Genomic DNA, 12,287 nt, shown 5'->3' with positions numbered 1-12,287 from the left:
AAAACTGAGGCCTGAAGCATGTGATCAGTAGAGCCAGTGGCAATCTAAGGGCTGTCTGAGTTGACACTGGCAACATGGCTCTTTGGACCGAAAGCCAGAACATATAGGTTTCAGACCCAGCTCTGTTCAGTTCTGCAAGCATTTATTAAGCACTTACTATATGCTATCCACCGAGCTAGGCCCTGGACACTCAGTGCATCCTGAGGTTGTAGGAAAGGGTTCTTGGAGGAGGTGATACCTAAAATGAGTCTTGAAGGATGAACTGACGGGGGTAGTGAGATGATGGAGCGGAGGGGAGGCAGTGGTCCAAGAAGAGGGCAAAGCATGTGCAAGGCACTGTGGCACTGCCTTGCAAATCCACTGAAAATATGCTTATGACTCCAGAAAAGTCCACTCATCCCTCTAGGCCTCAGTTTTATCATCTTCGACAGGAATGAAGCATGTTTGACATGCCTGTTCTCAGCTTTTCTCTTGACTTTAAATTCCATATCCAATGATGGAACGGTCCTTATTTTGTGAAACAACCAAACACCTTTTGAATATAGACAGAAAACTAAGATTGGAAGGAAGTACCCCATATGGTCTCAGTGCTTATTCCTGGATGCAGAGACTATGGGTGACTCAAAGTTTCTGCTTTAAAGTTTTTGTGTACTTATATTTTATTTAATAAGTATATTAGTTTTATATCCTGTAAACATTCATAAAGATTCTAGAGATTAGGAATGAGGCTTTCAAATATTATTTCTTTAAAACCATAGTCCATGGACAGCAAGACAGACTAGCAAAGACAAGCACAGAGCAGGGCCTGATGCCAGGAGTTCAGACACTAGTTTTGCAACTTTAGCTGCATGACCTTGGCAAGTTAATCAACTCCAGTTAAGTTAATGTAACCAAAAAAAAAAAAAAAAAAAACCAACAAACTTTCAAGAAACATAGTTACCTTCCCTCAATGCAAGCTACTTTGATTTTTTTAAATTCAATTCTATTTAATTTTTTAAAAATGCAGGTTATAACCCACAGCATCAGGGGAAAGGGCTAAATAGTATTTTCAACCTTGTGGGCCATTTGGTCTCTGTCACAACTAACCACAAGTGCAAAAGCAGCCAAAAATAATATGTAAACAAGTAGGTATGGCTGTGTTCCAATAAAGCTTTATAAAAACAGACAGTAGGCCAGGCTTGGCCTGTGGGGTATTGTTTGCCAATCTCTGCACTGCATTGGTTTAATGGCCCATTAATGGGCTGTAACCTACAGTTTGAAAAATATTGGGATTAGAGTTGCTGTTACCCTGGCCAGATGAAATAAATTGCAGCAACGCTCATGTCACAAATAGATCATGTTTTAAAACTTTGTTTCTTACGTTAACTATTTAGAATTCAACATGCATTCTGTTTTTCATTAGAACCATTTATATAATGGTTGGAATTCCAGGCGAGCCCACGAGTAGCCCTGCAGAAAACAGGTCTAATATATGCTTCTCCCACTCTGGGTTGTCCCCATTCATCCACTGACTATGAATTTCTCCAGGACCCATTAGCACTGGGTGGACATTTTAGGGGACTTTTGTGCAAGATGTGATCACTGCCCTCAAGAAGGTGAGAAAGTAGCATTCGTCCTCTGGGGAAAGGCGTTCTGCACTGCTGCTTAAGATGTCAGGAAAAAAACAGTCCTCCTGTCTCCTTCTTGCTGTTGAGGTTCCTAGGGTGTCAGCCCAAGCAGTCTTTATGTTGGGGAGTATTCACTGTGGTGTGTAAGCCAATCAGTTGTGAGCTGTGTGGCTAATAATGGTCAGAAGTACTGAACTGTGCAAATGATTCACTTGTGTGTTATTTATTTTTAAAAAAAGTAAAGTAGAAGAGTGTAGTGAACCTTTGTCACCTTTCTTGGGTGCTTGGAACCACAGATGACCTTACTGTTTGGAGAATTTCCCATATTATTATTCCATAGTTCAACAAGGTAGAAATTCACCTTTCCAGACACCCCTGCTACTAGGGTGCAGGGATGTGACCCAGGCTCCACTGATTTAGAAGCAAGTGGTGTGACATAGATGGAACATGACAAGAGTGGTAGCAGAGACATTCAGCTTTCAGGGGTAATGGTGACAGAGGTCCTGCTGGGAGTGGCCAAAGTTCAGCCTCAGTGGTAAAAAGTCCAGTGTCTATGGCTCTGAGCAATCCTGGGGTGCAACTTGGGCATTGCTCCAGGTTGTGTGGGCTCAAAGCCTGCTTCTCCAGCTTCAATGCCCTCCAGAAGTCTTCTTAAGCTCTACTAAACATTTAGACTCATGGGACCATCATAGGCCACACTTGTCCTGCATGACAACATCAGGCGTTCCTTTTACTGGGAGTCTTTATAACGATTCACCCAGCCATCTCAGAGCTATCTTCTGCCCCGGTGACACTCAGGTGCAAGGAGATAAGATCCAGTTGGGTGGTTGTGAGAACTACTCTGCTTTCCCCAATATCTCTTGTAACAACTCCACAGAAGTAGCTTTCAAGGTCCCTGCAAGGGACATTGCCAGTTATAGGGATCAGCGAATTCAAGGAAGCCCAAAGCTCTGGAAGTACTATACCAAGTACTATAGATACTTTATACCAAGTATCTACAGTACTACAAGGCCAGATCTAATGTACCAACCTAGGGTCATTCTGACCATAAGCAATATTGCTTAGTAACACAGTTGATATTGTAATTCTTGTCATGTTTCCAGGGGAACAGAGCTAGAAAATTAACCCAACGTCAGATTCTCATGCAGGAGTGGAAGGGATCTGTTAACCCTCTGCCTACACTGGGCCTCCCAGAGGTTTTCTTTCTGCTAAGCAGGTTCAACTCTTGCAACTAAGCATTCCTACTAGTAGTCCTGTTTGTATCAAGGATACCTCTGCTCACTGATATATGTTCTGATATGTTCTGATATACATTCCTTGATGGGAAAGAATGGGGAAGGGTTATAATTAGAAGGTTGGAAATTTTGCATAACCCTGGGTATGTCTGTTGGAGTATGTTAAAATTTGGATATCACCTGTCACATATTGATGTGCTGGGGTGATCTTTTGGGAGGCTTTCTTAGAAGATGTATTTGGGTACCATTAACTTCTAATATCTGGTATGTTTGCTTTATTAACTCTATTTCCTCAAGTGTAAATTCTTCCATTTGTTAACACTGTTCTGTTTCTTCCATTCGTTTTCCTCAAATAGTTGGTGATTGGTGATTGGATACTCATGTTTGTGGTTGAGATTTCCCTGGTAGACACAGGGAAACAGATGTCTGCCACATCTGTTTACACAGCTCTGCTTACAAAAGGGGCGAAAGCTGCCACTGCCTAGATGTAAATTCTGGTTTGTTTCCCATGAGACTTGGGGAGAGTAAAACTACCTAACTGTCTAGTCTTCTAGCTGAAGCTGATCTCTGTTCCTCTCGGGTATTACCAGTTACTCCAGGCAACAAAACACTCTTATTTATCCTACTCCTTTTAATTTTATGGTGACAAATTACTGAAATCATTCATGGCCAAACACATCTAGGAATCACTAGTATTTCCAGTAATGATTTGGGGCAGGGAAATTTTGTCATAGATTTAAGATGATTCTATTAAAAAATAGTAGTAGCTTCACATGACCCCTATCCTCAAAACTGAGGTGTTTACATTTATCATTACTATTTGGAAAATAAATATAGCCTAATCATAATCATACAAAATTTATCTGAGTCTTTTTTTTTTTCCTAAATAAAGTATCTGAGGGACTGAAAGATTTCAGAAGCTCAAAAAATAGTAGCCAAAGTTCTGGAACAACTTAAACTACAGAAATTTTATACTGGTACTGAGCTTCTTCAAAACCCCACAATGAAAAATGAAGCTATCCAAAACCAACGTAGCAACTGGAAAGCTATGCCCACATTAAAGAGTCAAATGGTATACGGAGGCCTAGTTCCAAGTACTCCAGCCAAGAAAGGCTCTTCTGACAAGCAGAGATGGTTTGAGGCACAAAACAATCCGTATTTCAGTCAACAAATATGTTCCAGGCCTTCTGCTCGGCGTGGACAAAAAGCACATAATATTCAGCTCCTGTTCTTGAAGAGTCTATGGAAAACCATATAAACACCATGGCCTTACTTGACTTTGCCAGAACAGAGATAGAGTCAAGGGAATGTTGTTTGATTTGGGGGGGGAAAGGAAGACAGAAAAAGAGAAAATAAAAACAGCTCCAAATCAGAATCTTATCTCCCACTGGAAACGTCTTGTTTGTAGGTTTTGGTATGAAGCTGCTGTAAACACTTGGCTGGAAACAGAGTCCTCTCTCCTCTGAAGCCCTTCCCTGTGTATTTTCAGACGCTAATAAATATCAATGCCTAGCCTATCATGGAACGGGAAGAAACAGCTTTTCGTCTGGAAGGAATCATACACAGGCTTCTTTAGGGACAACGATAATAACATTTTAGAGCCAAAAAATAAAAATAAAAAGAAGATATACAGTATCAGCTCCTTTTTGGTGGGGGTGAGGGGAGCTCCCCTTGTGCCAGGCATGGCACTGGATGTCTTAGCTACAGTATCTAATTCATTGCTTACACCAGTCCCAAGAGGCTGGTTTTGTTCCCATTTCACAGTTGAGGAGAAGAGTTTCAATAGGGGTGAAATGACTCATTCAAGGTCCCAGAACTAGAAGAAGCAGAGCCGGGATCCAAACCCAAAGGTTGATCTGACTCCCAAATCCATACTCTTCCAGAGGACCAAAGTGAACAGAACTCAAAAAATGACAAGTTCTTTCTGTTTTGTGTGGTCCCCTGAAAATTCAGCCAAGGAGGAATGGAAAGACCGAGATAATTGACTCTGACAAATTCTAGGACATGTTCTCTTTACTCGGCTCCCCCTTGCAGCTCATGCCTCTTTAAAACTTGTCCCAGAAAGTCTGGAATCCTCAGATGGTCTCCCTAGACTTACAGCCACTTCAACTACACTCTGAATCCTGAAATAGATTCCAGAAGGGAAGATGGAAGCTACATAACAGAAAATATAACGGGAGCCATGCAACTGTGTTGAGCTGGGGGCGGGGGGTATATCACACGATGAGATGTATATTTTAGAAGTTTCAGTCTGGTGGCCATGAGGATGGAGCTGGTCAGAGAATATTAAGCCTCCCGTCCAGGGAGACCATTTAGAAATCAAATGCAGTAATAGCAGTAAGAGGGAACGAGGGACTGAACCATGCAGTGAGGTAGCAATCTGGGGAGGAAGGATTAGAGGAACGGGAGACGGCACAGACGTAGCATCAGTGAGACCTGCTGACCAGCTGGCTGTAGGAAGGAGGGAAGGAGAGGAAGGAGTGTGGGGTGAGTCCCATTTTCTGACCGAGGTGACCAGGTCGATGGTGATGCCATTCTTAGAGACTGGGGTGGCGGGGAAAGGAGGAATAGTCGGTTTGGGGGGAAAGATGTTGGCTTTAGTTTTGAGGTGGTTGTGGGCACTCCTGATGGAAATGTTCCATAGGCAGTTGGATCAATGGATTTGGCCCCTTCTTTCATCCTACAAATATTTACTGACTTTGTGATATACACCAGATGTTGAGCTTGGCATTAGGTGTGGCGTGACAACCAAAACAGATGTGTTCTGTGCCCTTACGAAGCTCACAGGCAATAAACACACACATACACACATTTGCTGTGTTGGGCAGAAGAGAATAAGGTGCCCTGAGAAGAACCAGCCTGAGAGTGTGAGACTTGACAGTGGAAACTGGAAGGCTGAGCTGGATCAGGTTCTGGAGCTCAGAGGTGGTGATGTCTGTCTGGAGGTGGAGGGGGTGTCATCTGCATAGAGGCAGGAATTGAAGAGTGGCAGGGTAGGTGCGTCAGAGAAATTGCCCTATTCTACAGGCTGCTGGGGTAGGGATGGGGGCTGAAGAACTAGGTACCCCAAAGGTCAAGGCCAATAGTTTCCATCCTCCCAGCCATCACGATTCACACTCATAGAAAGCAACGTCTTGGTGTGTCTGACTGAGGTTGTTTTCTGCCCAGGGACCACAGGCACATTGCCACCTCTCCACTTTGGGCATATTTGGCACATGAAAATATGTACACGGCACCCACTGATTTGGTCTGGATGGAGGGAGACATGAGTAATCCTCTGATTAAGTTAATTCTAGACTGGATTGAAATATTGATGCTAACTTGGGATTTAAAAAAAAAAAAGAGTCAACTTTTGTCTCACTCATCCTCCATTCTCTACTCTAAACTGAAAAGCCAAGAGACATGGTTTAGGAGCCCAATTAAGCCCGATCCATCCTGGCAGAAACAGAGCATCCAGTGAGTGAGCGTTTCAAAACCACTTGGAACCATTTAACAGAGAAAAGTGCATTGAGCCCAAACTGGGAGTTGTTCAGCTATTTGCGGATAAGATCTCCAACAGCAATAATAAAAGGGAACATTTATTGAGCACTTACTACGTGCTGGGCACTGTTCAATGCATTCAATCTTCAAACAGCCTTATGAAGGATTTATTCTTAGGACCTCTATTTTGTAGATGAAGAAACTGAGGCACAGGGAGGTTAAAGGCACTTTTCCAAGACACCCTGGCTTTTAATTGGAAGAGCCTGGATTTGAACCCAGAAGTCTGGATCACAGAGCCTGTTCTTTAACCACTCGATAAACGGCATCACTACTGCAGTAGTTAGAGTGAACAAACCTGTGTACACAGGAGAAGGGGCCTGATTTGTGAGATGCTGGGGGGAGATGTTCCCAGGGGAAGAGGGGATGCCTCCAGGCAGCCTCCTTTCCTGATGGTGGTTTGGATGCCTTACCTCTGAGAGGGTGAAACCATCCTCAGAAAATCTTGGGATTTTCCAGGTAGAAGGCAACCTGGAAAGCGCTGAGTGCAGCTACTCATTTACAGATGCGGAGGCTGAGGCATGGGGAAGTGGACGGATGGCGCTGGGGAGCAGCAGAAGCCAGGTCAGAGGGAGCTTCCTCTTCCAGGGGGCCCTCCCTTCCTTCTCTGCCATAAGGATTCTGCTTCATGGGAACTTCTATGCTGTCTCCTGCCCACATGAGAGGCCCACTTCTGGCTGAGCAAGTGTTATGGTTTCCCCCTGGAATCCCCAGGGCAGACGGATGAGATGAAGATAAAACATCTCCCACCCAAGGAGCTGGTATCCCCCTAAGCTGCCTTCACAAGGAAGCCCCCTTGCACTGCAGAGGCCTCATCCCTCCAGATTTGCAGACCCTCTCTTCTGACCCAGGCCACTTTTATCCCAAACTGGGCCAGCCCTATGCAAACCCATTTCAAAGATTCCACCCAGGTCTCTGATAACCCCTCAAGGTCATCTAGATGCCTCCAGTGAGTTTCTGGAAACTGGGCAGTTCTGACCCCCAGCATCCCTCTCCTCTCCCACTCCTGTACCACCCTGGAGGCAATACCTACTCACCATAAGGTGGTGTTGGCCAGAAGGGAGCCCCTCTCTTTGGCCATCCAAAGCCAACATAAGTCTTACCTTTCCACCTGGAGGTTGACTTTGGAGGGCTCCACGTTGGGATTTTCCCATTCCATCTGCGGGCAGTGCATGAAATAGCAAAGGGTGTACAGGGCCTCCGGCTCCCAGTAGAGCGCCCCCTGCTTGTGGTGCAGGGGGGTGCCATTGCCATGGTGCTTGGCGTTGAGGGGCTGCAGGTGATGCATTGCTCGGGACACCAGGTCACCTGTGGACAGAAGTAACATTTCAGATCCTTCAGGCAGCCAAGACTTGCAGAGAAGATGTGCCTGGATATCTCGGCAGAGATTTCCATCCTGAGATTCCCTCATTCAATGGGAGTGGTCCCATGAGACCTCCAGGCCACACATCAAGCAGAGAGGAAAGCATTTGTTCATTCACCACACGACTGTCAAGGGCTTACCAGGTCTGGGGTGCTGTTTCAAGCACAGAGGGCTGCTAAGATAACTCCAGTCCTGCCCTTCTGGGACCCATTGTTTCTAACAAGGCACAGAAAGCCCTTTGTATGTGTCTGCTTCCGGCCTCCCTCACCTTGGGACACACCCTCTGTCACATCCTCTGCTGTAACCAGCACTGCTTTCTTTGCAGTCACAAGAGCTGTCACTTGCCTTTAAGCCTGGGCATACACTATTCCCTCTATCCAGAACATTCTCTCTCTCCTCTTTTCCAGGCTAACTCCTACTGATTATCCAGGTATCGGCTTATATATTAACTTCTCCAGGAAGCCATCCTAGAATTTCCCGCACTCCCCTGTGTCTCATATCACACTGTACTTTCTTGGGTACAGCATTTAGAGCACTGTGTCACAATATTCTTTTTCTTTGTCAGTCATTCCCAACAACAGCCACTCAGTCCTAAATGACACTTATTATGCGATAGCACTAATTCATTTGATTCTCACAATACCCTATAAAGTAGGTACTTTTATAAACCCATTTTACAGATGAGGAAACAGAGGCTCAAAGAGGTTAAACAACTTCTCAGGGGTGCACAGCTATGAGTAGCAGAGGGAGGATTTGACCCCGGCAGTCTGGCTCCAGAATCCATGCACTTAACGGTGCTCCTTGAGGGGCATGTTTTACTTTTCTCAGCACTGGCAAACCCTGAGAACACTCTGGTCTTTCTTACACTTTCTCAGAAGGAAACCAGCCTTCTCCTTAATCAAACCAAAGCTGCATGCTCCCAGATTGGCCATGGAGGGAAGATCCTCCTGTGGGATGCTGGCTGGGCCTGAAGCCCCGACTTTTCTTGGCTAAGATGGTGTTTATCAAACTTGGATTGCTTGTAAGCAGGCTTCGTGAATGTAGCTGTATCCAAACACCACCCGTACCATTATGTACTTAATCTTCAATGGACTCCTTTTGTTTTTTAAAATACATATATCTAAAAAGGAAACATTATGTCACTGCCATAAACGGAAAATCAGTATCACCTGCCATAAACAGAAGGTCATTGTGAAAGTTAACTTGATGAAAAGGAAACAGCATAATTAATTTATAGCTGAATTCTGGTCCTGCTTTCTACTGTTATAAATAATGAGTGAGAACATTGTTAGGGGCTCATATCAAGTGGGGCCTTTCTTCTGAAAGCAATTAGAATTAAAATAGAATTTAAAAGAGTCACTCCCATGACCAATGTTATTTAAGGCACTCCCCCTGTCCCACTGGAAATCATCTCATGCACAGTGGGAGGTGTTGCACACTCCTCTAAGATATCTGTGATGGTGAATTTTATGTGGCAACTGGGCTAGGCTACGGTGCCCAGTTGGCTGGTCAAACACTAGACTAGATATTGCTGTGAAGCTATTTTTTACATGGGATCAACATTTATTTATTTATTTATTTATTTATTTATTTATTTATTTTTTTGCGGTATGCAGGCCTCTCACTGTTGTGGCCTCTCCCGTTGCGGAGCACAGGCTCCGGACGCGCAGGCCCAGCGGCCATGGCTCACGGGCCCAGCCGCTCCGCGGCATGTGGGATCCTCCCAGACCGGGGCATGAACCCGCATCCCCTGCATCGGCAGGCGGACTCTCAACCACTGCGCCACCAGGGAGGCCCTGGGATCAACATTTAAATCAGCAGATTTTCAGTAAAGCAGATTACCCTCCATAATGTGGGTGGGTCTCATCCAGTCAGTTGAAGGAAGGCCTTAGGAGAAAAGATAGAGGACCTTGAAGAGGAAGGAATTCTGCCTTCAGACTCATGACTGAAACATCAACTCTTACTAGAGTTTAAAGCCCCCATTCCCAATCCTTCATTGCTCAGCTGAAACCAAGCCTGCAGAGCCCACCAGTTCTCTGCCATCCAGCTGTACTTTTTTTTTTTTTCTTTTTTTGAGGTACGCAGGCCTCTCACTGTTGTGGCCTCTCCTGTAGCGGAGCACAGGCTCCGGACGCACAGGCCCAGCGGCCATGGCTCGTGGGCCCAGCCACTCCGCGGCATGTGGGATCTTCCCGGACCGGGGCACGAACCCGTGTCCCCTGCAAAGGCAGGCGGACTCTCAACCACTGTGCCACCAGGGAAGCCCCAGCTGTACTTTTTAACATGACACTTTTTACCTAAAATCCAAACCCAAGAAAGTGAGGCTCAGTGAGAGGCAGGAGTTTCTCCTCTGAAGGCCCAGGGCCTGCCTTCTAGGTTCCCATTTCCTATCTGAGGAAAAGGGCCACTTCCTCAAAAGAAGATTGACAAGAGGACCATTCACCCCCTCTGTGGGAGTGAGACTATGGAGATGAGGTCTCACCTGAGGGTGGAAATGGCAAATATTCCCCTTTCTCTTCCATGCCCATGGCAGACATGCTTAGTCAATCGCAGAGCCCTTATCCACTAAGTGTAGATGCAGCCTTAAAAATCCTTCTTGGGCTTCCCTGGTGGCGCAGTGGTTGAGAGTCCTCCTGCCGATGCAGGGGACACGGATTCGTGCCCCGGTCCGGGAAGATCCCACATGCCGCGGAGCGGCTGGGCCTGTGAGCCATGGCCGCTGAGCCTGTGCGTCCAGAGCCTGTGCTCCACAACGGGAGAGGCCACAACAGTGAGAGGCCCGCGTACCGCAAAAAAAAAAAAAAAAAAAAAAAAATCCTTCTTGAGGCAAGATTCCAAGTGACCACTATTTCTGATAGGAGTTGTCAGAGGAAAGGAAACTTCTATGTTGCCAGAGTCCTAAGGCCTCATCAAGATGACCTAACCAGAGTACAATCCACTAAGCTTCATATCTGAACGGTGATGCAGGAGTTAAACAGATAGCAGTGGGGCGGGGTGGGGGGAAGGTTTGCTTCGCTACACCCCTCTGCCTCTTATCAAGCCTAACCTAGAGTCTGACCCTCCTTCTCTCCATTTGCCACAGCAGGAAAATATATGCAAGAACCTCAAAAAAGAATCAGAGAAGGAAATTCTCTTTCAGTGGCAGGTGGGCAGGGAAGATGCCCAGGGGACCTGCAGATGGAAAATGTGGAGAAGCATGGCTCTACATGAACAACAGTCCCAGCTGCCATTCATTGAGCGCCTACCCTATATCAGGCACTGTGAAGAAGCACTTCATGCGCATTGTTTCTAATCCTCACAAGGCTCTATAGGGTATGTTTATGTTATTTTAGCTTTAGAGCAGTGATCTGCAACCAGGGTGATTTTGCCTCCCAGGGGATGTTTGGCAATATCTTTCTGGTGTCATGTCCGGGGGTTTGTTACTGCATCTAATGGGTAGCAGGAAGAAATGTTCTTAAACATCCTACAATGCACAGATCAGTCCCCACAAGAAAGAATTTAGCCCAAATGTCAATAATGCCCAGGTTGAGAAATCCTGTTTTACAGATAAGGAAACTGAGGCTCAAGGTCACAAGGCAGAGATAAAATTCCAACCCAGGTCTGTCTAACTCTAATGTCTGTGCTCTTCACCCTACACTGACCTGAGTCCTTCTTTCAGAGACATCCTGCTGCATCTGTGGCCACCTCCAAGTCTATGATGGCGCCATTTGGCATTATGTAGCCAAGGTGTTAATGTATGCTCCTTTCCCTTGATTCAGTAATTCCATTTCTGGGATGCTGTCCCAATGTTAGAATCCAAAATGCAGCAAAATCTTCATGCACAAGGATTTTCACCCAAACCTTATTTACAGGGTCCAAAATTTGACAAAGAAACAAATGTCTGAAAATCAGAGCATGGTTAAATAAACTCTGGTATGTGATAAAACTTAATCAGTTACTAAAAATGTTTACATAGAGTGGCAATAAATGATGAAGCGCTTTGTGTTAAAATGGTAAGTGGGGAAAAAATTGAAATTCAAAACTGCATAGAGTGTGATCAGGATTATGTTATTAAAAAATATGCTCTGAGTAAATACCAGGAGAAAAAAAAAAGCAAAATGTTGACCAAGGATTTCTCTGCCTAGTGGGATTGCGGGTGACATTCCCTTCCAACTTTTCTGTCATTTCTGAATTTTGAATTATGGCATGTGCTATTTGGTATTATCAGAATAATAAGCTTACCGAGGTGGTGGTTAAATTTCTTATACCTTCCATCTAGGGTCAGGTTGGGGTACACTTAATCTGCTACAGTATTGCTTCTGTTTTATGTTTTAGTTTTTTGGCCAGGAGGCATGTGGGATTTTAGCTCCCCAACCAGGGATTGAACCTGCACCCCCTGCATTGGAAGGTGAAGTCTTAACCACTGGACCACCAGGAGAGTCCCCCTCTGTCTTTCTTGAAAGCACTCATAAAAAAGCTCAAAATAAGAAAATCAAAATGGAGTGGAGATGAGAAGAGGATCCATGTTTTGGGGCAGTGCATCACCCCTCAAGTTCCCCAAGACCC

The 12,287-nt window shown here is 45.2% G+C and overlaps 1 protein-coding gene across 2 annotated transcripts in view; it reads right to left on the bottom strand.

Moving 5' to 3' along the window:
• Nucleotides 1-12,287, bottom strand: part of ABTB3 (ankyrin repeat and BTB domain containing 3) — a gene marked incomplete at its 5' end in the record, with an annotated part of 309,684 nt that overhangs the window by 99,624 nt on the left and 197,773 nt on the right. For both annotated transcript variants that reach the window (XM_082634471.1, XM_082634472.1), the window contains one exon: nt 7,483-7,687. In XM_082634471.1, coding sequence (XP_082490597.1) covers nt 7,483-7,687 — 205 coding nt within the window. The remainder of the gene's footprint in view (nt 1-7,482; nt 7,688-12,287) is intronic.

This window comes from Mesoplodon mirus, assembly GCF_964341445.2.
Source record: "Mesoplodon mirus genome assembly, chromosome: 11".
Taxonomy (NCBI): Eukaryota; Metazoa; Chordata; class Mammalia; order Artiodactyla; family Ziphiidae; genus Mesoplodon; species Mesoplodon mirus.
This window is presented reverse-complemented; position numbering and strand designations above follow the sequence as displayed.